Genomic DNA, 25,922 nt, shown 5'->3' with positions numbered 1-25,922 from the left:
TTTGTTTGGCCTCAAAGCTTTTCCTCCAGTAGGACTGGGCTGGGCCGGATAGCATTGGACTGTCATTTGTTGGCCCATTTCGTAAAGAAACTGAAGGAGGGAATAACATTTCAAAATTTGGCTAAAAGCAGTATGTTTTTTGTCTATTTGTCCAGCTCAATTTCGCTCTGCAGCTCAGTGAGAAGGACACGTGGCAAAAATTACCTTATATCTGTGTTCAATGTGTGTAGTTAGAATGATGTAGAAGAATGAGAGGAAGAAGATGAAGAAATGAACAAAATATTGGTCCCCTGCCACGTCATTCATCCACTTGTACCACAAATGTGCCAACTATGCGTACCATGTGTCCCAAAAAAAGCCACATCAATTTTTTAACAGACATTTTTAACGTCGGAGACTAAAATGACTAGATTGCAAAGTCAAAGACTATTTTGTAATTTTTCTTGAATTAGGGACCAGAGTATCAACGAGTTACATAGGATTCCCCTTATTTTTAAAGCAATAATATGTTAATAGTTTACTTATTTTTCAGATTGTTCAAGTTTTCCTTTTTCATAGTATTGCAGAAAGAATAGTAGTGAAGTACGGGTGACAAACCAATGAGTGGTCGGTCGAGAAACTTGAACTCCGTTTTCTATTCGAATTCCTATCATCCAATTCAAGCTGGAAGCATCGACGGCACCGATATTGTTCCTCACGACAATGCCATTCTTCGTGCTCAACTCTGTTCTTCTATTGGCCTTTGTTCGTATTCAATTCTCCATTTTTATTTTCAACATTTTCCAATTTTCATAGATTTTTAATTTCTAAAATTCAATTTTGCAGATGACCCATTTGGTGATCCTAAGGCAACTGGTGACCCTTATTGTACCCTTTTTGTGGGTCGTCTCTCTCGACTCACCACCGAAGATACTCTCCACAAGGTAGGTACCATTTTCTTCATCCCTTTAGTAAATTTAGGGTTCAAATTTGATATGTTAAGAATAATGGTGATTAGTTAGAAGATTTCATTAGTTAGTTTAGAGTTTTCATTAGTTTGTTAGAGTTTGTTATTAGGTGGTTAGTTAGTTAGTTAGTTAAGCCCCAAATTGCTCTATATAAGAGTCACGATTGTACTCTTTCGTTATCTTTTATCAAAATGAAATCTTATGATTTTACTATCTTTCAAGCTTTCTAAGCTCTCACACCCATCGTTTTCTCCAAACCATGAAAATCTTAACATGATATACTCATTTCACATGTTAGAACTTCTCCTAGTAATATTTAGGGTCCGTTTGGATTTACTTATTTTTTAGTTTATTCAAAATGGCTTATGCAAATAAATAAGCTCTGTCAAGGTAGTTTATGAAAAAACAACTTATGAAGATACAATTTTCGTCAGTGAGAACTTATGAATTAACATAAAAACTTATTTATTTGCATAAACTATTTTTCACAAGCTCAAAAATAAGGTAATCCAACCAGGCCCTTACTCGTTTACATGAACATTACAAATTGGTCCCTGATGAATAGTTTGAACTTGCTTTAATTAGGTTTGTTTTTAGTGAAGTTGACGAATAAGAAATTAGATTACATGGTTCTGAATCCTGTTACGGATCAGCAAGAACATGAAAGGAACATAGAACTTATGTGTTGTAAAGTATGAAATACTGAGAGGTGGATCATCATATTAGATGGGCCTGTTTAGATAAACAACTTATTTGTAGCTTATAGATGATAAGTGCTTATGTATAAGCTTCCATAAACTATTTTGATAGAAAAAGATAAAATAAAGATAAATTGTTTTTCTATATGCTACAAGTTGTTTTCATAAGTTCTTCTTAAGCAATCTCACAAAACTTATGTCAGTAGATAAGCTCAAATAAGCCAATCCAAACAGGCCCTAAGAGCAACAACACAAGTGAGTTCGGAAACCACATCTTCATCCAAAATCTTAAGGCATTAGGCATATAGATTCTCTGGATTTCTAACTCACGCTTGACACAACAATAAAAAGGATTATTTAAAAGTCAATTATATTCCTTGAAGCTTAGAACACTGCTACTTTTTTTCTGCTTCGTTAAGTGCTTTAGTATCTTGATTTTTGTGCTTATGGAATGTGTGGGTTTATCTTTTAGGTTATGAGTGAGTTTGGTCGGGTGAAGAACTTGCGATTGGTGAGGGACATTGGTAATTTTCTTTGATCTATCTTAATTCTTGATCCATCTTTGATTTCAGTTTTTGTTGGTTATTTCACCCCATACTATTTTACATCTGATGACAAAATTAGCAAGTGTACTAATCTATCGTTAAGTAATAAATTAAATTTGTATCCACAGGGATTGTGTCAATCTCGACAAGACGACTGTATCGTATTTAAGGATGTAAATGCGGGGGGATTTGCTAAGCAAAGTTGGTTTATAAAACAATTAAAATTAAAAGCGATGATTGCAAACGATTAAAGAGATGATTAGAATTTTCGATTCACTTCCTCTTCATGATTTGGTAAATGCGGTCCTAAGCTACCTTTTCACTCTTATTGCCACGATGAATTAACTAAATAGTTCAGACCACTGTTAATGACTAAGAACCCTTTTCCATAAAAATAATTTCCTAATGTCTTAGGTCAATTCAAATTCATAGAAAAATTTATGCACGTTAATTCTAATTATCATAGTTCAATAATCCGATATTTCTAAAATGACTATTGACCAAATAATTATTTCAGATTCAGGTTTCAAAAGTTATGGTTAGTAATCATTCGATTCCTAAATTCAATTCATAAAAAGCATTAAGCGCAGAAATAACTGAATAACAATAATACTAAAAAGGTCCCGAGGATCCTCAACAATTTACATGGTTCAAATCAATTCAAGGAAGATCATCTACTAATTCTAATCAATAGAGATTTAGCTGCTCATGATAGATAAAATAAACAACAAAGAAAAGATAATGAAACCGGAGATACTCCCGACACTGCCGGAACCGCTCCTGAATTTCTTCTCTCCCCTTATTGCTGCGTGCTGCTCTCTGTTCTCCTCTCCTGGACGTGCGTGATTTCTCCTTAGGTTAAAAGGCTCATATATATATATATATATATATTGAGCATTCAATAGAGTAACGTGCCACAAAAGAAGGAATAGCCTTCCTATCACATGCTGACACCTCATCAAAAGAAAAAGCCAAAAATCTGTAGCACGCATGTATATTAAAGAAAGGCTGGTCATGTGTGCTGATGCGTGCTGACGTCATGTGTGTTGTAAGCCAAAAATCGTGCCACGATCGGAATAGCATAGGGACGCGAAAATTACAGGAGCTGAAGGCGTGTGAATGTTTAAAACTTTGGAAATTTTCTAAGTGTTTTTCCTCTTTTTTGCCTTTTGTCTTCAAACTTCTTGCTATTGTAATTTCTTCAAATAATCTCCTTTTTGACCATGTATTACTCCTAAAAATCACTAAAATACTATAAATAATAGTAATTAAAAATACTCAAATGACGGACTGTCATCAACATCTTCAAATTGTGCGATTTTGAAAGACATCTAATAGAAATGGTATTTCTTGTTGAATTTGCCGGTTGATACAATTCAGTACTTTCTGATTCAGTGCTAGTATGATGTTTTGAATTTGACTGCTTTGAAAAATAACATTTCGTTCAAGGATATGTTCTCTTCATCTCTTGTATTTAAAGCATGTTTAAAATCTATGAAATATGCACTTCATATCTTATCGAAACATACATTGTTATGATACATATCTGTAAAAGGATTCTTATTAACTCTCTGTAAGTGTTCATTTTCTAACTCTCTGTAATATGCAATTCATTTTATGATACATCTCTTGTTATGATACATTGTTATGATACATATCTGAAATATGCAATTCATTTTATGGTTTTCCCATATACTGAAAAAGGATTCTTATTAACTCTCTGTAAGTGTTCGTTTTCTAACTAATATATCATTCCCATGATTTTATGATACATATCCCTGTCAAAGTCGGGTAATTTTGTTCTTTTGAAAGATATATATTGATAATTACTCTTGTACATATAATGGTACCAAGCTGAGGGATTTTAGTTTTTATGGTGAATTTATTTACTTGCAGTGACAGGAGCTTCACGTGGTTATGCATTTATTGAATTTGAAGCTGAAAGGGAGATGCGACGGGCATATATGGTGCTGCAATCTGTTTACAACTTTTTTAACTTTTATCTTAAATAAAAGAACCATGCTTTATGGCATGGATGCTACAATTTTTTTATGACATGTACATACACACAACGATAAAGATTGGTTATATTGTTCAAATACTTAAGTTTTGACAAAACCAGCTGAATTTACACCTTTGTAAACAAAATCATCTTGGCTTCATTTGGCTTGTAATATGCCTTTTTATGAAATGTTGATGTTGCTAATATTTGTCGAACTTTCTTGTTTGTAGGATGCTCATCATTTGATTGTTGATGATTGTGAAATCATAGTTGATTATAATAGACAACAGCTCATGCCCGGATGGATTCCTAGAAGGTTAGGTTAGTTGAAGTGACTCATTTTTATGTTGCGATTATAACAATCGAGCCTGAGCCATCTGATTACTTTCTGTTATGTCCTATAGGTGGTGGTCTTAGTGGTAATAAGGAATCAGGACAACTTCGTTTTGGGGGAAGAGAAAAACCATTTCGTGCACCCTTGTATGTATTCGTTTTCTCTTATTTCTTATTTATCTAATAGCTTAGTTTTTAAAGACGATTCATTTTTAAAGATGATTAAGATTTAAATGGGACAATGATGAAGAAATTGATTTATATAACTACAACAGGTGTACTGAAAGTTATAGTACAATTAGATAATTGAATGTCTCTATCTGGCGGAAGCTATGAATTTTAGAACTGAAAAAACTTAAGTGTATAATCTTCACAGTAGAAGTTTTGTGAAAAGAATTAAAGCTAATTCTTTATTAACTTTATTGATTTTGTAATTTGTCTGCTGTTTAACCAGGAAACCAATTCCATATGAGGAGTTGAAGAAGCTTGGTATCCCACCTCCACCCGAGGGAAGATACATGTCACGTTTTCAGGTGTTGTTATTTTACCTTTTGACATTAGCCTTTGTTTTATTATCTTGCTTGTATGAAAGTTTGTTCCATGTTGAATATTTTAAGATAGGCTTAATTAGTAAAATGGTCCCTTAAAGACATTTTTGGTTTTGCATTGGTCCCTTAAAGAAAATAAAGACTGAATAGGTCCCTTAAAGAAAAAAAGGTCCGAATAGGTCCCTTAAAGACATCTTCGTTAATCAGTTTGGTCCCTTAAAGACATCTCCATTAATCAGTTTGGTCCTCGAAAAAATGGACGGAAATGACCAAATTGATTAACGGAGATCTCTTTAGGGGACCTATTCGGACCTTTTTTTCTTTAATGGACCTATTCAGACCTTTTTTCCTTTAAGGGACCAATGTGAAACCAAAAATATCTTTAAGGGACCATTTTACTAATTAAGCCTTTAAGATATTAAACTACACATGGATTTGTTTAATGTTGTTCTCCTTTGGTAATTGCAAGTGTTTCAGACCAGAATATTGAAATTTACAATTTCCTTACAACTGTATAGGTTCCATCCCCGCCTAGAAGAGAAAGGAACCTCTCAGATAGGGAAGAAGAATCTGATAGAAGAAGTTCTAGCGACAAGAACATGAAAAAAGACTCAGAGATGGACAACCCCAAAAGGAGTTCAAGTCACCGAGGAGACTATTCATATGGAAGGAGCTCTTCGGAGAGAAGTGATCATTACCATGACAGGAGCTCTTCACAGAGGAGTGATCGTTACCATGACAGGAGCTCTTCGGAGAGGAGTGATCGTTACCATGATAGGAGCTCTTCGGAAAGGAGTGATCGTAATCATGACAGGAGCTCTCCGGAGAGGAGTGATCGTAATCATGACAGGAACTCTTTGGAGAGGAGTGACCGTAATCGTGACAGGAGCTCTTTGGAGAGGAGTGATCATTACCGTGACAGGAGCTCTTTGGAGAGGAGTGATCGTAATCATGACAGGAGCTCTTCAGGGAAGAGTGATCGTTACCATGACAGGAGCTCAGCAGAGAAAGAACGTCGGCATATGAGTTCAACCGAAACAGATAAACAATCACGTAAAAGAAAAGAAAGAGGTGAACACTCTCGCAGGCTCGAAAAATATAGTCGCTATTCCCCTCGTAAGGACTAGAGGATGAACATGACGCCAGTGCATGCAGGTTCATGCATAGTTTCAAGACCACTTGATCTTTTATACCAAGCATTTGCGTTGCGGTTAAACAAGTTAGTATAGCGGAACACCATTGACAGGTTGTTCCTTGAGGTATATATTATGCAAATCACTATCTTTTTTGTTTCTGTTTTTCATTGTTTCTGGTAGATGAAAGTAAGCGATGAAACAAACATTCCAATATATAGGACCGTTGTTCTTTCTGTTCACTAATAGTTCTCTGGTTTTGAGGAAAAAAAGATGAATACAAATGTTAGATTTATAATTTGGAGAAAAAAACAATGTTTGCCAAATCAGCATAAAACATAGGACACAGTAGCACACATTAGATGAAGTAAACACCTTTTTTAATGATTTTTTTCTTTCTCGGGTAACAAATTTAAAAAGATTTTAAAAATTAAAATTATTAACAAGTATATTATTTCAACATTTTTTAATAAAAAAATGATAAAAAGGACTAACTTGAGCGTATTTTGATAGATAAATAACTTAAATGGGACATAGAAAACATGACCAATGCGTTACAAATAAATAAGATAAAGACTCTTAGTGTAATTTTGCCTAATATTAAAATTTCTTTGTCAACAATCTTTTTCTTTACCAATGTTAGGGGTGGCAAAGTGGGCAAGCCCGCCCCGTTTAGGTTCAGCCCGCTTAAGCCGGTCTAAAAGCGGGATGAGACAAGTCGAGCCAACTTAGATGATCAAGTCTAAAATCACAGCCTGCCCCGTTTACTGGCGGACAAACGAGTATGAATTTTTGTGATGAACTTTATGTTTTTTGCTTAAAATAAACTCTTATACTTTCAATATTTAATATTTATAACACATTTTGGTTACTTAAAAATTACATACTTTCTTCCAATTTCAAACCAAACAAAAAATTACAAAGCAATAAGACAAAATTTTATTAGTGTTTAAAAAAACATAGGTATGATACTATGACCTATAATTTTTGCTATGGTAGAATATAAGTTGAAAATTACATTTTTTGTTACCACATCCACAACCAAGTAGATCCATGTAACGCCACAACAAAGCATTCTAGTAGTATCAGAACTCATCGACGGCATTAATCAACCGACACTGGTTGCATGTTTTCAGCTTCTGTCCGAAGGTCTTGGAACAGGACAGATGAAAGGTATCGTTCGCCAAAACTTGGATGAACAGTCTGAAATTCAAGTCATCAACAAATTTTGACAATATTAGCAACAAAAAGACACAAGTTTTAGCCCTAAATCACAATGCTAAGCATCCTTTTACAGAATCTAAAATTAGATTGTGACAGAAAAGAGAAGTTTCATTGCTTGCATAATGAGGCTGCTTAAGTGACACTTAACCTTACACATTTAGCTTCATTTGTTATGAGTTTTAAGGAAAATTGTTCTTACCACAATAAGTTTGCCTTTGTTCTCAGGCAGATTAGCCAATCTAAGTGCTGCAACTGTGTTAGCGCCGGAAGATATGCCAACCTAGAATAATGAGAAAGAAAAATAGTTACAACTTACAATATAAAAATTTCATTTTCAATACAGAAACAGTTTGTTGCTAAGTATTTAAGATGTGTACAAAATTGTCATTTCAAAATTACCATGAGTCCTTCTTTCAAGGCCAGTGTCCTAGCCATGTTGACCGCATCTTCACTGCTAACCTACAACAACATAAGTTTGTGACAGTTGGAAAAACACAAAGCTTCCAAGCTAAATCTCTATGTAGAAGAAAGTAATGTACTTACTTCAAGAACTTTGTCCATTACATCCATGTCCAATATATCTGGTTTAAACCCAACACCATTACCAGTTATCTGATGAGGACCTGCATATTTGACAACATCAGAATTTGCAATATCTATTTTCATTACTTTCTATCCTAATTTGACCACATTTTACATTGTTAATTTTTAATCACTTTACCAATGCCAAAAATGACTAAGAAACATTAAATAATTAGAGACTTGTTTACATAAAAGGGTAAAAGAATAATCAAAGAAATAAATAATCTTTACCAGGTTTACCACCATTCAGCACATTACTTTCAGATGGCTCCACTCCATATATCTAATATGATTGAGAACAATTCAAAGAATTCAATAAGAATATCTAACAACACACTTTAGTTTGTAATTTTAATTGTGATTTGTACAGAAAGTCACCTTAACATTAGGGTTTTGCGATTTAAGGTATTGTCCGACACCAGAAACTGTGCCACCACTACCTATTCCCATTACAAATATGTCAACTTGCCCATTTGTATCCTCCCATATCTCAGGACCTGTTGTTTCAAAATGCACCTATTTTCCCATTGTAAAGTAGGTTATATATAAACTCATCAAAACGATCATATTTCAAAACTGTATTTAACCAAACATTACACAAGTACAACATAAGCATAGTTTTATAGATGTTTTTTCATAGTCAAAGATTTCAAACTAGTGTTTTGAATAGTGTGTCCCCGGACAATAGTAATTTGTTCAAAATCCACTACAACATAGCACCATCGTGCCGCTATTTAAAAACAATGTTTCAAACAGAAATAGTAATGTGAGTTGAGTAAACCTTACCCGAGTATTGGCCGGGTTGGAAAATTGTTGCAGCATGTAAGCATTTGGCGTGGATTCCAAAAGGTCGTATGCCTTTTTTACTGTTCCTCCCATTCCTTTGGTTGGATCAGTGAGAATCAATTCAGCTCCAAATGCTCTCATACAAACCCTTCTTTCCAAGCTTGTGTAAGAGGGCATGGTTAAAACCATCTTATATCCCTTCATGGCAGCCATAAATGCCAAGCTGATTCCCATGTTGCCTGATGTCGGTTCTATCAGAATTGTCTACACCATCAATTAACACAAACATGAATCAACATTTTGATCTATATGTAACCAAACGAGCAAAATCAGTGTCACTGTGTCAGGATTCAATAGAACTAACCTTTCCAGGAGTTATCAGATTCTTTTTCTCAGCATCTTCCATCATAGCAAGTGCCGGTCTATCAAATTAAAGAAAATCGATAAAGTTATGTTAGAACAAGAACTATGGTTACTATTATGATTAATCTCATATACACCGTCGGTGTAAAGAATTATTACACTATCGATCAATCGTAACCGTAAGATCATTAAAATTGTTTCACTTGAACCATATAGCTACTTCAAAAGTCACACTTATGATCCATTGCAATTTGTCGACAGTGTAAAACTTTTGGCATGATAGTGTATCAAAATTAAACTCATAAAAAAAGAATAGGATTAAATTTGATCAAATTTAACCTGTCTTTGATGCTAGCAGTAGGCTGCATCATCTCTTGCTTAACAGCAATATAAGCTCCACATCCTTCAGTTACTTTGTTAAGGTAAACCAGTGGAGTCCTCCCAATTAGCTGAAAAATGAATTGTTCTTAAGATTTGCATTGAATAAATGAAAAATTTGAAAAACATGCTCAGGAAACAATATGGCAAAAGAAAGAAGAAAAAAAAATAGCAACACCGGTTATTAGTCCATAAAATGATTTGTTCTTCAATGTTGTAACTGTATCACACAGTTAACACAGTACATCATTATCGACTATTTTTTATTGTTGTTTATGATGGAACTGAGGATCGAATTTCAGAACTTCTAGCATACCACCACATAGTGGCTTATATCGACTATTTATTTGATGGGAGTTACTTTTGCCGCCCTACCATTTTCTCAAACAATGTCCGCTACTTAAGTAGCAAATGAGTAAAATAGGACGTACGAGTAACCGGTAGGGTGATAAAAGTAAGTCCCTTATTTTATTATATCAAACTGCCCAGATTACACAAATTTTTTTTTTTTTGAACCGATATTCACAAAATCAACTTAATAACCGCAGAAAATCTGATTCTAAAAAAGTTAAGTGAAAGGTGAAATTTAGTTCTCTTTAACATTTTCTTTTTTATAACATCTTATGATTTTTTTTAAAATAAAAGTATCATCCGCACACAACTACGAAGACTTATCCCCTCAAGATAACTGATTCTAATAAATATTTTTCATACGCACCGACCGAAAATTAAACTTAAAACCAAATGGTTAATGACCCAAGTATCTAAGATTTGTGTTGTTGTTATACTAACATCTTATGATTCTATTAACCGCATAAAGCAGAACATCAACAAAATTGTATGCAGAATGATTAATAATCAAGATTTTGCTACACAAAATTAAGCTACATACCTATAAAGATCTACTCCCTCCGGTCCTTTTTATAAGAAATAATTTGGAAAAAAAATTTGTTCCTTTTTATAAGAAACAATCATTAAATTTATTCTTACAATTCCATTTTTACCCTTATTAAATTGTATCCATTCCAAAGTTATGCATTAATTAGAGTGATATATTCCCTAAGGATAAATTAATACACCAAGGTTAGTTTTGGAATAGATTGTAAAATTTTAGAATTTTTATTAAGAAAGATAAGGTTTCTTAGTATGTGTGTTTTTTTCAAATTGTTCCTTATAATAAGGACCGGAGGGAGTATCTACTAACAAAAAGGCGTGATTAAAAAAGAAAATAAAATTACAAATATTAAAAATTTTGACCTTTGGGTGATGAATTTGGATAGAGTGAAATAATGGTCACACACGTGGCAATTAAATGAGTGACGACTGAATAGAAACATATAGAGCCAATGAAATAAGAGAATTACTACAAAACAAATACTCTCTTCTACTGAACGTGAAAGAAAGGCATGACCGCTGGTTGGTTAAACAAGGAATTTCATAATATCTTGATATTTGCGCCTCTTCTTCTCTTGAGCACAAAACGATGATATTTCCTCGTCCTTAATTACGAGCAAAAATCAATTTTTTATATTTATCGAATAATTAATGTATATGAACTATATCATAAATTAGATACATTAATTATTCAATAAATCTGAAAAATTAATTTTTTGGAGAGAGTATTTAAGAGGGCAATTACTAGCAAATACAATAAAGTTGTAAGTTGTCGTCTTTTATTTATTATTATTGTTATTATTATCATGATATTAATACGAAATTTCTACCGTTATTATTAGTTGTCTTCTGGTAGACTTTAACACAGGGAAATTTAAACTTTTAACACAGGGAATTAATATTGTTGTTCATTTTTTAGTGAAAAAAAATAAACATATTGTTGAAAAAGCTTCCATGGGAGTTTATAGAAGTTGGCAGAGGCAAGGAAATAGTGGGAATAAATACATGTATGTCATAATTTGTAAATTTTGTTAGACACTTAAATCTTCATGTTTTAAAGTCATAGTATATGAGATTGTAAGAACAAAAATAGATTTTTTAGATTCAAGATCTAGAAAAATTAGAGAGTTAAGTTACCTGAGAAACATGTTTTTTTATGTTGGTACTAGGAAGATCTTTTGGTAAATCTCTGATTCTCTGAGCAAAAGATGAAGAATCAACGTTGATTGCTGTTGTTGTCAACAATCTCTTTGTCATCATGGGATGTTGACATACAACGGTAAATGAAGAAGAAGAGGAGGTTCTCTTGAGGAAGCTCATGAGTGAAGCCATTAAAGAAGAAGGAAGAGAGAAGAATTTGGGTTGAATATCTAACTAAGACTGGGAAATTATTTGCTACTTATATAGACCAACATTATGATGCTATATAGTCAAAAACAAAAAACCAAATAGTATATCAATACTTTAATGATTTTTTTTTACAAGGAGCTGAAGATCGAACCCAGAACCTCTAGCGTACTACTTAAATTTCTTACCACCAGACCAAACATAGTTCTTAATACTTTAATGAATTTAGAAAATGCGGTCTCTTTCCTATTTTAATTTTAAATTAAATGATATAGTTTGACCAAATATATTATTATACATGTATTTCGTTTTAACCGTATTTTTTTAACATAAATAAAAATAAATATTATCATATACAATATTGTTAATTTTTTTATAGGTACTTTGAAAATATTAAATTTTTAAAATGTTTATCAATATACAATTAAAGATATTAATAAATAAATTTGTACATTAACTAACGTAAAATAGTCAACTATATTAACATTTATTTTGAGGGAAAGAGAGTAAAAGTTCCCTTTTTACATTCATTGAAATCACACCACCAAATACATCAATAATTCAATAAATCTAAAAAATAGATTTTTGCTTGTAATAATTAAGGTTAGATGAAATATTAAATACTACTCCGTCCCAAAATATAAGCAAAAGGAGGTCAACAAAAATGAATGTATTTAGACTAAATTTTAAACCAAATACACAAACTTTCATTGACCAATTTTTGCTTATATTTTGGGACGGAGGGGTACTAGTGAGAATATTTATTTTCTTTCCTCCTCTTGCCGGATCAAGATGCCCTGCAGTTGAAAATCACAAAGTTACACGCTGTTTTAGATCTCATTCGTCCATTTCAGATCGGTCGGTTCATATTACATCTATACAAAATCAGTCCAAATTAATCTGAACCATTCAGATTAGATCGGACAGTCCTGATTTAACACAGCGTGAAACTGCGTGAAAAAATTAATGCAGGAAATCCTGTTCCCCTCTTGCCACTTGCACCGTAAAGAGTGAAAAGATTAGGTGCTCATGGTGGTGTGCTATGATTACTAGTTTAATATTATTAAAATTAGAGTCTTGCTAACGAGTATATTGGAATAGAGTATCTTTAAGTATTTTAAATAGTTGTAAGTTTTGTGAAATTTTTAGGAAAATGACTAAAATTAATGCATTGAGAATTGAAATGTTGTCCTTTTTGAATGATTAATTTCTGCAAATAGGATATTTAAAAATAACCCATATCGTTAGCATTTTTCTTAAAATTATCCGTATACCATTATGCTAAAATAATATTCCGTTCCATCATTTTTTTAAAAAAATTTGATCTTTTCAAATGTATAAAATATTAAATTATATTTGGTGTCCTTATTTAGTTTTTACCATTTTTGAATTGTGATTGTCTTTATGTGGTGCTTCATCTATCATGTAATAGTCCGCGTGAATTGTGATTGGCTCATGTATGTGGTGCTCTATCTATGATGTAACATTTAAGGGATGTATTTGATTGAGATTTTGAAAGATCATTTTGACAACGAAAATCTTGAATATTGATTTTGTGAGATTTTAAAAAATATTTTTAAAAGTGTTTTCAGAATCAGGATTTTCAACATGAGATTTTAATGGATTCATAACATAGATTTTTAAGATTTTAAATGACTCACTTTTTTAAGACTTCGGTATCCAATCATAGATTGACTAATCAAAGGGATACCAATTCCACTATACTCTAACTGAAGATCCAATTTGGATTAGTCCAATACAGGACCTGTGACGATTCGAACATGAAATCTTGAGAGGAGTCCCACAAGCTTTCACCGCCAGGTCAAGTGGTCAACCCTCATTGATTTTTTTTTGTTTTGTTATAGAAACACAAAGAAAACTAATCATATGAACATGTGATTCGATTCTTGAATATTTATGAAAAAATTTAACTAAAGAATTAAAAATCAAAGGCTTGAATTGAAGCACAAAGAAAACTAATCATATGTTAAGTATATATATGAACATGAACATGTGATTCTTGAATATCTATGAAAATTGTAGCATAACAATAATGGGAGCGATAAGAAGAAAACAATAGTACATGAACACGATTCTAACGTGAATATGCTAAACAATAACAAGTTTTGGTGAAAAGATCGAAAAGCAACGGCAGAAAAGTGTTTCAAAGGTTGAAAAAGTCTTGAGAGTTTGAGCGAGATTGCTAATATGTTTAATTTTAACTAAAAAGTCTCATAAAATCATCTCTAGGAAGAATCCATATTTAAATTTGTATACTTTTGATTACCAAGAGATATTTTATAAGTCACAAGAAATCTCAATCAGATGACAATAGATTTCATTGTTCCGAAAATAATAATTTTAATTGTCTTAATTAAATACCACAAGATTTATTTAGATTTTATAAAAATTTTGATTCAATACCACAAGATTGTTTTATCATAAAAATTTCTTTTAATATCTCTTAAAATTAAATCTTAATTAATACACCCCTCACAGCTAATTTTTTATCCATAGGAAACAATTTTCTTGTAGGACAATCATATCCCAAAAATCACAACATAGCAAAACTTAAATCAAAATTGGAGGACAATCATATCCCAAAAATCATAACATAGCAAAACTTAAATCAGCTTTGAGTAACAAAAAGTGTTTTTAAGAGGTGTAAATGTGAAACCAAAAATATGCTTCTAAAGACTCTACTATTTTCAAATTTAATCCTTGACACAATTTGTGATAATAAACAATAGCCAGTTCAGATTCTTAGTATATACTTCTTTCATAATGAGTGAGTCAAATAATTTTTGTTAATTAACCAATTATTAAGTTCATTGCATTTGGTATTGGCCAAATGGCCATCGAATCTAGTTAGAGTCAAATGTGTTTACGACAGTGCGTCCATGTATGACATTTGCGGTTTGCCGAATAGCAGCAGCCTGTGGGGGCACAATCAATCTTCTTTAGTATGGCCGCCGGCAAATCGTTGTCTACATGAGTTTTAATAATATTAGAAAGCAAAGTTTATTAAAAAAAATTGGGGTTTGGCCCTTATCATTATAAAGAAAAATGTTTATTAAAAAAAAACATGACAAACCATTTTTCCGGAGTAATGGATAAGGAAATAAAAATAAAGTTTAAAGACGAAGTTTACACATACATTCAATGAGAAATCACCACTCTTCCATGTTATATAAGTAGTTTCAAAATAACCACACATGATTGGGGTGATGTGACAGAAAGATGAACATTATTGATTGTTTGTGTAACATTGTTTTACTCTGTCTGCTTATATCCTTTAATCTCATAAAAAATAATAATAATAATAATAATAATAATAATAATAATAATATAATTTTAAAATTAGTGCATTCAATGCTTTAATTTATTTTTTAAAAAAATTGTACTAATTTTTTTTTCCTTAACCATTGACAAAAATTACTGTTTACTATGACAAAAAAAATCATAGTGGGTTTAGTGGGTCACAAAGCGACCGTCAAAGCCTTTCACTTGTTTCAAATGTGTTCTTTTTAAGTTTTTAAAATGTCAACGTTTTTAAGGAATCGACTGGATCACATACCAACCGACGAACCACAACTCTGTAACAGAAACAGCAGACGCGCAATATGTAACACCCTAACCCCAATATTTATAATTTTCTCTTATTTAAGGATGCCTTTTTTAAAAAAATCACGCAGCATATAAAATAATAAAGAGAGACTTGAAATCAAAAGAACATACAAGAACATTGGTTTTTTTGACAAACATAAACTTATATCATTTCAATATTCAAAATAGAAGAAATACAAACAGGTAATGTCTCAAGAGTACAGCGACGAGGTCAGGCAATGGCCGCCCTAGCAAGGGTATGGGCAACCATGTTTGCTTGCCGCTTAATAAACTTAACCTTAAAGTTTGGATTACATAGCAAAATATTATTAATATGGCTAATGATTGATTGCATCCACAACACTTTTAGAGTCCGTTTCAAAAATAACATGGGATAGGCCTCTTTGTTCCAATGCTTGCAATGCTTTGAGTAAAGCTATGGATTCACCTTCCACAATGGAGCAATTCCCTTCCATCCACGTAGTTTCTGCCACCACAAACCGACCCGAATCATCGCGTAAACACCAGCCCGCGCTGGTTTTATTCATGTCAACATGAAATCCTGCGTCGATGTTGCATTTAAGCCACCCATTGCTTGGTTTCTGCCACTTAGAAATCTGCTGCTGTTGTTGTGTAGCATGCGGCCTGCTATGCTTCAATTGTTGAGCTGAAAGCCATTCCTCCCACAAATGCTTTGCTTTAAGACCCAGCCTTCCACCTGGTTCGCTTGTATCGTTCCAGACAATGTTGTTTCTATTATTCCAAATCACCCAAACAAGCATCGCGAAACGCCCTGCTGTGCTGCTGTCTTCATTATTGCAGATTTTGAGAATAACGTCACGAGCATTACTTGAATGTTGCAGACGTGATTCAACCGTGGTTGCCAAGCCTGCTATTTGACAAGCCTGAAAGCTAGTTTCACACTCAAATAACACGTGCCAATCATCTTCTGGATCATGATTACAAACTGGACATAATACCGGACAAGGAACATGCTTCTCTTGAAGCCGCACACGAGAAGGCAAACACTCTTTACTAATTCGCCATAAAAGGTGTTTTGCCTTTGAAGGAGCACAAATAGACCAGAGGCTTTGCCAATCATGCTGCTGAACTGTACCATTCGCCTTTCCTGTCAAATTCATCATTAATTTATATCCACTCTTGACACTATAAAGACCATTTGAATTGTCGATCCATGTTAGCTTATCTTCCTCAAGCATATCAAATAAAGGAATCGCAAGAATACGGTTAGTAATATGCAAGGGAAAGATAGACTCAATTTTCTCCTTATCCCACATTTTCCTATTAGGAATCATAAGATCTTTAACATTAAAATTATGCACACCTTGATCATGCGGCGATGGAAGCCATGCGCCAGCTGCATCCCTTAACCACGGCTCTTGCATGACTTTGATGGTAGCCCCGTTTCCAACACTCCACCTACAACCATTCATAAGAATTTTCCTAGCTTCCTAAATGCCTCGCCAAGCATAGCTCGGATTATGACCCAATTTTGCTTCAAAAAAAGATGTTTTCGGAAAATACCTTGCTTTATAGAGCTTAGCCAAAAGTGAATGTGTTTGTGTCATAATTTTCCACCCCTGCTTAGCTATCATTGCCAAGTTGAAACTATGAAGGTCTTGAAATCCCATGCCACCTTGAGTTTTCGGGTATGTCATACGGTCCCATGCTAACCATCGAATCCCTTTATTATGTGCACCTCCACCCCACCAAAAGGAATTCATCATTCTTTCAATATCCTTGATTGTAGAATCCAGAAGGAGATAAACGCTCATCACGTAGGAAGGAATTGCCTGCATAACTGATTTGATCATAACCTCCTTTCCTGCTCTAGATAAAGCTCTACCTCTCCAAGAATTAATCCGTTTCCATACTCTGTCCTTTATGTAAGCAAATACTTGTTTCTTTTTCCTGCCTATCATAGAAGGAAGACCAAGATAGTTACCGGTTCCAAGAACGTGTCTGACACCCATGATTTTTGAGAGATCTTCCTGATCTGTTGTGCTCAAATTCCTGCTGAAATAAACCTCGGACTTTGTCAAGTGAATCTCTTGCCCAGCCGCTGCTTTCTTATAGAATGCTCATCAAATGATTAACCTCATCAAGTGTGGACCTGCAAAATAGGAAGCAATCATCAGCGAAAAGGAGATGGGACACCGACGGTGCCCCGCGACAGATTTTGACTCCATGTAACTCTCCACTAGCCAGAGACCTTTTGATTAAAGTTGTAAGCCCCTCAGTGACCAAGATAAAGAGGTAAGGTGAGAGAGGGTCCCCCTGCCTTAACCCCCTTCCTGAAAAATAGGACCTATTTCTCAAAATTCATCAGGACTGAATAGTTAACAGAACTAACACATAGCATCATCCAATGAATCCACCGGTTAGAAAATCCCAATCTTTCAAGCACACCGCGCAAGAATCCCCAATCAACCTTATCATATGCCTTACTGATATCAATTTTCAAGGCTAGTTCCCCTTTCATACCTCGTATTCGCCGCTTAAGCGCATGTAAGACCTCAATGGCAATAAGAGCATTATCAAGAATTGATCTGCCCTCAACAAACGCTGATTGTTCCTCCGACACACACTTACCAAGACAACCCTTCAATCTATTCGCCAGTAGTTTAGATATTATTTTGTAGAGAACATTACATAATGATATTGGCCTCAAATCCTTCATGGAAATCGGATTATCACACTTAGGTATCAGAACAATGTTGGTTTCATTCAATGAAGATGGGAAGTAACCTCTTTCTAACCACTCTTGCGCTGCCTCAAAAATATCATTACCGCACAGATTCCAGAAGTGTTGATAAAAGGCTGGATTGAAACCATCCGGACCAGGCGCTTTATCCGGGTGCATTTCGAATAAAGCTTCTTTCAACTCTTCTTTAGTGATAGGCAACACCAATTTATCGTTATCCTCCTGGGTAATTTTGGGTGTAATAAGGGAGAGTACTGGATCATGGTTTGTTGGATTCGGTCTAAAGAGCTGATTAAAGTAATCTAAGGCTACCTCACGAAGTTCTGGTTGAGTGGTTACTGCAATGTTGTCGTTATTCAAAAGTTTGCCAATCTTTTTTGCTCGTTGACGTGAAGAAGCCGACATGTGAAAATTTTTTGTATTCAAGTCCCCCTCTTTAAGCCAGTGCATTTTAGCTCGTTGTCTCCAATAAGCTTCTTCTTGGACTAACAATCGTGCATGCTTCTCTTGGACTTCTTGGAAACGCCACGAATTTGACAAATCAAGGCAGCCCCTTAATCTTTCCATCTCCTCGCCACACTCCTTGATATCTTGTTTAAATCTCATTCTCTTCCTTCTACCCCACCCTTTTAGCTTCTCCGCACATCGAGAAGTTTTACTAATGATGTCAACGCCTCTTTCCTTCCCCCATCCTTCCTCCACCACCTCCCCAATGTCATCCTCCTCTAGCCAGCTATTTTCAAACCGAAAGGTGTGAGTTCTCCCATTACAAATCATGGGTGAGTTTTGAAGCAAAATGGGACTATGATCAGAGTGGGAAGTAAGAAGGTTCACAAGTTTAACATTAGGAAAAACCATGAGCCATTTAGAATTTGCCATTGCTCTGTCAAGTCGTTCTTCAATAACATTCGGCGAGCCTCTGCTTTTAACCCAGGTGTACGGGTACCCCTCCAGATGAATATCTGTGAGGTCACAATCACAAACAGCATGTCGGAAACCATTGCACAACCAATTAGGGTGAGGATGCATCCCTTTTTTATCATCTTGTGCCAATAAATCGTTAAAGTCGCCTATAATACACCAAGGCAAGTCAGACATATCTCACATCTGTCTAAGCAAGTCCCAAGCTTGCCTTCTCCTGCCCCTCTCTGGATAACCATAATAACAAGTCAGCCTCCATTCTTCTTCCTCCTTCTCCTGCACTATCAAATTGATGAAATTTCTAGAATAGTTCATCACTCTGCATTTTATAGTATCTCTCCACATAACAGCAAGGCCCCCACTGCGCCCCTCCACATCAATTGATAAACAAGACTGATACTTCAAACTCACACGGAGGCGCTCCATAGTTTGTGATTTCGATAAAGTTTCTGACAAAAATAAAATATCAGGTTGGTGACCGTGAGCAACATTCCGAAGGTTTGGAATTGCACTCGGGGTGCTCAATCCCCAGCAATTCCAGCTAAGGATTTTCATTGGTCCCGGCAGGCCTGGCTGCCAGGACCTGCCGTTAAAAAATGCTCGGGCACCTCCACGTTATTGTTGCTGTCAACGTTTTCATCTTCTCTTCTTCTCTTCTTTTCACTTTGATTATCAGTACCTTCCACAGTTTCCTGGGTTGATTTGTGTTCAGAAGGGTGTTGGGCCGGGTTGGTAATATTTTTGATTTTTTAACTGGGCCGGGTCGGATGGAATTCGGGTCTGGATTGGGTGTGGGTCCGGGTCGGTTTGGATTTCTGGTGATGGTTGCACGTGGTAATTTTTTCGTTAATGGATTTACTAAGGGTGGGCCATGGATATCTGGTTGGCTAGTGAAGGTCAAAGGTTGATGGACTAATGATTGAGCTTTATTAATTTCCGTTTCTGGTCGATTGAGAATTATTGGCTTGAATTGATTGCTGGTTGGGGAATTAATGGTGGGGAATAATAATTTGGACAAGTTGTCAGGGTGAGAAGCTGGTGGAACGGATTGAGTGAGGGATAGTGTAACTGCAGCATTAATATTGGGATCAGTTATGTTTTTTAGGGATGGTGGAGAGTTGTTACTAATTGAGGAAATATTAGCTATGTGGGCCTGGTTATTATTGGTGGGTTGTGAATATGATTGTCGGGTAATCAATGTTGATTGATTGGGAATTTGACAGTTTTGATGACCTTGGAATGCACCAGGATCCACCTCAGCATACGTGGGGTCCGCTAGATTAGTGCTAGCCGAGAAGCTTGAGTTACCAGCCCCTTCGCCTCCTGCTTGCTTCCCCGGAACGCCGCGATCCTCCCTCAGCCACCTTGAAGCCAGTCTCCCTCCCCGTGATTTGGGCTCCGCTCTAATTTCTGCTGACCACTCTCTTGTTCCATCATCTTGCTCCATAGAGAAACGAACTTCACACTTATTCTCCGCATGTCCCATGACTCCACAAACAAAACAAAAGGTTCCCAATCTTTCATACTTGAAATTCACCAAACACCATTTGCCTTCTTTGTTCATCACTTTAGTATTCCTTTTCAATGGTAATCGGACATCAATTTTCACCTGAATTCGCATATACTCTCTCTAAAAAGAGGAATTATTATTCTTATCGTACTCCACAAAGGAACCTATATAGTTAGCCAATGGAATACCAACCTTCTCCTTCATTAGTCCCATTGGTAGATTATGGACTTGAACCCACATGTTGACATGGAAAAGTGGTATGTGTTCAATTTGCATCCCTAATTGAACTTGCTCCAAAATTAGCATATTGTTATCGAAAACCCACGGGCCTCCATTAAGAACTTCCTCCATGTCAATTGGATGAGCGAATTGAAACAAGATCTTTCCTGCCCTTGTCTCCTTGACCGTGACTCCTCGCACCGGTTTCCACAACTCCGCCATTCTCACTTTCATGGAATTCAAGTGAATAGCCCTCTCACTTACAAATCTTCCGACAAGGCACCACCGAAGATCCCCTTGAACATCTTCTTCCTCTTCAAATTCAAAACGGAATCCCTCCTCCTCATCATGCAACGAAAACCTTCAAGATTAGGATGTTCCATAGTAGCACACTGGATGGTAGCTATGCAAAAGTGTTGAGTAATGATATAGAATAGACCTGATGAATTGAGTAAAGTTATAGAATAAAACTGATGAATTTATTTTAAAACAAGTTCCTCACAAAAAGGAGTAATACCAAACCCTAGCAGAGCACTAGGAAATACCGAAAATTTCTAAAATTACAAGAACATTGGTTTAAAACATTACTTTCTACTTACATCGCTAATGAAAATAAATTAGCATAAACATCATTTAATAGTACTTTTCTAGAAGATACATTTTTAATTAAAATAAAACAACACGAATTAAAATGACTTTCTGAACTCTTCCCCAGTGTCACAATCGGAGCAGAGTTTCACCAAAAACTCGAACACGAGACTCAACAACCTGGACTCCCAAGAGCCCAGCACATGACACATAACACAAAACAGGATAAATTTATATTTATGAGTAATAACGGGCAAATAAAAAAGTATGAAATTATAACATTTAAATTCATACATCATCACTGGTACAAAATTCATCAACATTTCTATGCATACACAATAGTGGGTTTAGTGGGTCACAAAGCTACTACCAAAGCCTTTCACTTGTTTCAAATGTGTTCTTTTTAGGTTTTTAAAATGTCAGCGACGTTTTTAAGGAATCGATTGAGTCACGTTCCAGCAGACGAACCACAACTCTGCAACAGAAACGGCGGACACACAATATTTCACCGCTTCCACGTGTTTTCTGCGAATGCGCCCACCTGATTCAATTCCGGCCACAAACGAGCACGGTAAGCGTGTTTCATATCATAAAAACGTACGATCTTATGTGTTCAACCGTGATCCTGTCTACCATAAATTAAGCTATATAACTATAAAAATTATCCATACACAGAAATTTGATTCCAATTTTCTTTTGAGTTTTAGTGCGTGATGAAGTTGATAGAGCGACATTCTCGCTGTGGCATGATATGATTGAACACTGAAAAGAAACAGAACATAATAGCCAATGAAAAACAAGTAACACCAAATTTGGTGGCAAAAGTTCACTTATTGCAGCCCTGGCCAATTAACAAACAAAGTTGCATGTATGTTGTCTTGTTGTAATGACAAATTAGAGAGAGTTAAGTTACCTGGGAAACGTGCTTTTCAATGTTGGTACGAAGATCTTTTGGTAAATTTATGATTCTTTGAGAAAAAAATGAAGAATCAACATTGGTTGATGTTGATCATCAAATGATGATGAAGAAGAAGTTCTCCTGAGGAAGCTCATGAGGAAAGCCATTGAAGAAGGAAAACAAGAATTTGATTTTTTTTTTTTAAAAGAAGAATTTGGGTTGAATATCTAAAACTATGAAATCATTTTCCACTTATATAGACTAAGATTATGTTATTTAATTATTTCCTTTCATCCTCCTTTCACTTGCATCTACCACTGATATAGACCAAATTCATCGATTTTTTAATGAATTTAAAAAATAATTTTACTGGTTGATATTATGTAATATTAAAAAGTACTAATTTTTATAGTATTTTAGTAAGTTCATAGGTGTAATTACATGATATAGAGATGGTTATAGGAATTGAGACGTCACAAAGAGTGTGAAGAAAAATCACTAAACAAAGCAAATTTCTGAAAAATCGCACCACAATTCATTAGCATCGTAGCATGACTTTTAGTTGCCAAAAAGAGGAAATGCGTAGAGAAAACAGAAAAAAGAGAAAGAGGGTACAATAGCAACACTCACACAAGAGGAGAGAATAAATTCATGACCGGTGCTGACTACGTCGAAAATCTCTTCGGTTTTATTATCGTTTTTTTTTTTGTTTTTATTTTCTTTATCATGAGTAGCTAATTTTATCTAGGTTAGGAATTGTACTCTTTGAAACTATTTGAATCATGTAACTACGAGTATCTAGTTTATTCAATAAAAACTAAAAGTTATTGATCCATAGGTTTTGTAACTGGAACTAAATTAACCGTTTGCCAACGTAATTGCTTTCAGGGACGGATCCAGGAATCTGTAAAACGGGGGGCCGGAATAATTAAATAATAAATATTAAATAAATCATAATTATAATAGTACTTAAATATACTCACTAAAAAAATAAAAAATACATCACATTGTTTATCTAAATTATACACGACATTGCTCTATATCATAAAATTGATCAACAACTGAATCTGTATTAAATTTTTCAGCAATTCTTCTCTCGGTATAAGTAATCACATAATTAGTTTGAAATTCATTTTCTATCTTGTTTCTCAACCTTATATCTCACTTGTAGCAAATAATCAGAACCAACTTAATTGAATTTGGACTTTAGTAGTGTATAATATATATTATCAAAATATTTGAAGTAAATTGTTACAATTATTATGTTGTGGGTGTATGTATTAAGAACAAGTATATATATGAAGAAAAAAATATGACAAGAGGGGGGGGCCTCAGCCCCTACTTGCCCCCCCTTATGTCCGTCCCTGATTGCTTTAGGAATATCGAATTAGTTTTATGATTTAGAATTTAACGTCCATTCTTGCTTTTGATAATATGAGTTTTGTCTAAGGAATTATGGTGTTATATTAGATAAACGAGATTGATGAGTCAAGGAATTGGACTCAGTCTACTTTGTTAAATTCTTGTAACTATTAGCGTTTTATTGTTGAGGACTAGAACCTAAAGTACCAGATAGCGACAAAGAGATGATTCAAAACAATTCATAATCGTCTTTCGCATGATTTAAAATTCTCATTTTTAATATCTCATTATTACTATTTTCATTATTATTATTAATTTCGCCCCCACCCCCACCCACCAATTTATTATCTTTAATCCTAAGCTAATTTTAATAATTTTATTGAAATAATTCACAATTCCTTTATAACCTATATTATTTGACGACACTTTTAGTACAAAAAGCCGGAAGTGGTTATGGTGCATAAACAAATTCCTTATGCACCATGCATAAATAGCACACAAAACCATTGCACGGCAAAATGGTTTTGGATTACAACCTTCTGAAACAATTTCACAGTAAAAATGGTTTTGTCATGATTAAGTACATCTAATGTGAAACCATTCCATATCAAAAATGGTTTTGGCATGATTTTAGTTTAAAACTAACTACGAAGCAATCTGATGACGTTCAAGGGTTGCTGTTGTTGATTTGGGGGTGTGAAATGATGCGTTTGGAGATTTGTTAGATTTAATTTGATGGTGGAGATTTGTTTATGCACCATACATAAGTTTATTCCTTATGCATAATAACTCATGCCCAAAAAACCATCAGCTAGTTAAGAACTAGAGTAATAAAATTAATTGCTCCTAATTTTCCTAATTTGTCCATGGTTATTATAATCAAGTCCTAAATTATATACTCATTCCATGACAAAATATAAATAAAATTCACATTTTAGATTTATTACGTAATAAATGTATCTTGTCACTTTTTAGACTCATTGCAAAATTCATTTTTTATGTAATAAACCTAAAAAATAAATTTTACTTATACTTTGGCACAAATAAAGTGTCCTTTCTTAGTTTTTTAATTTGTCTAAAATTACCCTACATTAATAATTATCTCCAACTTCCAATACTGATAAATTTCTTTAACGGAAGCATAATGATAAATGTTTTTTTAAACAAAGGAGGAAAGCCAAGATGGCTAACCCCCAATATATTACTAAATAAAAATATGATACAAGAGTGGGAACAAATAAACCCTTCTCAAGATTAAGAAAAAAGAAAATAGGGCAAACCAATTCTATTCCTAAGAAAGTCACCTTTAGTTACAATAGGGCAACTCTCAATCAAACACTATCTACAATAGAGGCCTAGAGGCTAGAGTATCTACTTGTCCGCACCACGATTTTCCTCTCTAACATTATGTTTGGTTGTAAAGAGAAAGTGAGAAGAGAGAAAAATGTGAGAGATAATATGAGAAGAGAGAAAGATGTGAGAAATAGAGTAGATTTGATTGGTTGTTTGGTATAAGAGAGAAAAAGAAGAAATAGACAAGAAAAAAGTATTGATAGTTTATGGAAGTACAAAAATACCATTCAATTTAAAAATCTCCATCAAAATTAATTTACTTTTTAATTAAACACAATTAATTAATCTATCAAACTTTCAAGTTTATTTTTTATCATTTAATTAACTTTATACCTTTTGTTAATTTTTTTTTATGTTAATTATAATTTAATTATCTATCTGGTCTCGTTTTATTATTATTTACTACTATGAATGTCGGGTGTTGTTATCAATGCAAGTGCATACATGTAAATTGTCCAAAAAAGTGCATATCTTCACTTTATTTGCACTATTGAAGAGAGTAAAAAAATTGGGGGTCACATGCTCAATTTAATCACTCTCCTATTTCACTTTTGTGCCAATAAAGAGAAATGACTATTTCCCTTCTAACTCTCTCGCCCCTTACTTTCTTGCTCACTTTTTGTTTTTTTTTAAACTAAATGTATCATCTGCGCGCAATTGTAAAAACTAATTTCTTGAGGTAATTGAGATTTATTTAAGGGGTTGACCTCTCTCAACAAATACTTCTCCATACGTACCGATCAATGATCGATCTCAGGACCAAATGGTTAAGAGACCCAAATATCTACCACTTGTGCCACACTATATTGATACACTTTTGCTCACTTTTCTATTAAACCAATCACACCCTAAATACGTGGGAAATTACAAATTCCATATTACTAAGTAGTTGCAAAGTTTTTCCATAGCAAAATAACAGCAAGCCGAAACAAAATATTCATAGCAAATGGACATTGACAA

General features: G+C 34.2%; 2 protein-coding genes across 3 annotated transcripts; one reads left to right on the top strand and one right to left on the bottom strand.

The window, feature by feature from the left end:
* The first annotated feature begins 511 nt into the window (after positions 1–511).
* On the top strand, positions 512–6,448 carry LOC123888211 (U11/U12 small nuclear ribonucleoprotein 35 kDa protein). Its single transcript, XM_045937182.1, has 8 exons — positions 512–744; positions 826–923; positions 2,118–2,169; positions 4,087–4,157; positions 4,423–4,513; positions 4,597–4,672; positions 4,980–5,058; positions 5,592–6,448. Exons 1-8 carry the CDS (start codon positions 600–602, stop codon positions 6,198–6,200), a joined length of 1,221 nt encoding a protein of 406 aa, XP_045793138.1. The 5' UTR covers positions 512–599; the 3' UTR covers positions 6,201–6,448.
* A 591-nt stretch (positions 6,449–7,039) lies between these two features.
* Positions 7,040–11,866, bottom strand: LOC123888212 (L-3-cyanoalanine synthase 2, mitochondrial). 2 transcript variants are annotated; one of them, XM_045937183.1, is made up of 10 exons: positions 11,571–11,866; positions 9,501–9,610; positions 9,163–9,220; positions 8,799–9,062; positions 8,391–8,528; positions 8,244–8,295; positions 7,974–8,053; positions 7,830–7,889; positions 7,630–7,710; positions 7,040–7,409 (listed from the first exon to the last, which is right to left on the bottom strand). In XM_045937183.1, the coding sequence occupies exons 1-10, from the start codon at positions 11,763–11,765 to the stop codon at positions 7,311–7,313; spliced, it is 1,137 nt and encodes a 378-aa protein (XP_045793139.1). In that variant the 5' UTR covers positions 11,766–11,866; the 3' UTR covers positions 7,040–7,310. The 2 variants fall into 2 exon arrangements, with proteins under 2 accessions (XP_045793139.1, XP_045793140.1); XM_045937184.1 differs by lacking the exon at positions 11,571–11,866 and adding an exon at positions 10,797–10,939.
* Positions 11,867–25,922: the final 14,056 nt, after the last annotated feature.

This window comes from Trifolium pratense, linkage group LG6 (assembly GCF_020283565.1).
Source record: "Trifolium pratense cultivar HEN17-A07 linkage group LG6, ARS_RC_1.1, whole genome shotgun sequence".
Lineage (NCBI taxonomy): Eukaryota > Viridiplantae > Streptophyta > Magnoliopsida > Fabales > Fabaceae > Trifolium > Trifolium pratense.
The sequence above is the reverse complement of the archived record's forward strand: the minus strand, read 5'-3'. Positions and strand labels throughout refer to the sequence as shown.

Coding starts and splice junctions, on each gene's coding strand:
- LOC123888211 (XM_045937182.1), top strand. CDS start 600: ATGAGTGGTCGGTCGAGAAACTTGAACTCCGTTTTCTATTCGAATTCC. Junction 4,158..4,422: donor AGATGCGACGGGCATATATG/GTGCTGCAATCT, acceptor TCTTGTTTGTAG/GATGCTCATCATTTGATTGT. Junction 5,059..5,591: donor GATACATGTCACGTTTTCAG/GTGTTGTTATTT, acceptor ACAACTGTATAG/GTTCCATCCCCGCCTAGAAG.
- LOC123888212 (XM_045937183.1), bottom strand. CDS start 11,765: ATGGCTTCACTCATGAGCTTCCTCAAGAGAACCTCCTCTTCTTCTTCA. Junction 9,063..9,162: donor ATCTGATAACTCCTGGAAAG/GTTAGTTCTATT, acceptor TTGATGGTGTAG/ACAATTCTGATAGAACCGAC. Junction 8,296..8,390: donor CGCAAAACCCTAATGTTAAG/GTGACTTTCTGT, acceptor CAATCATATTAG/ATATATGGAGTGGAGCCATC.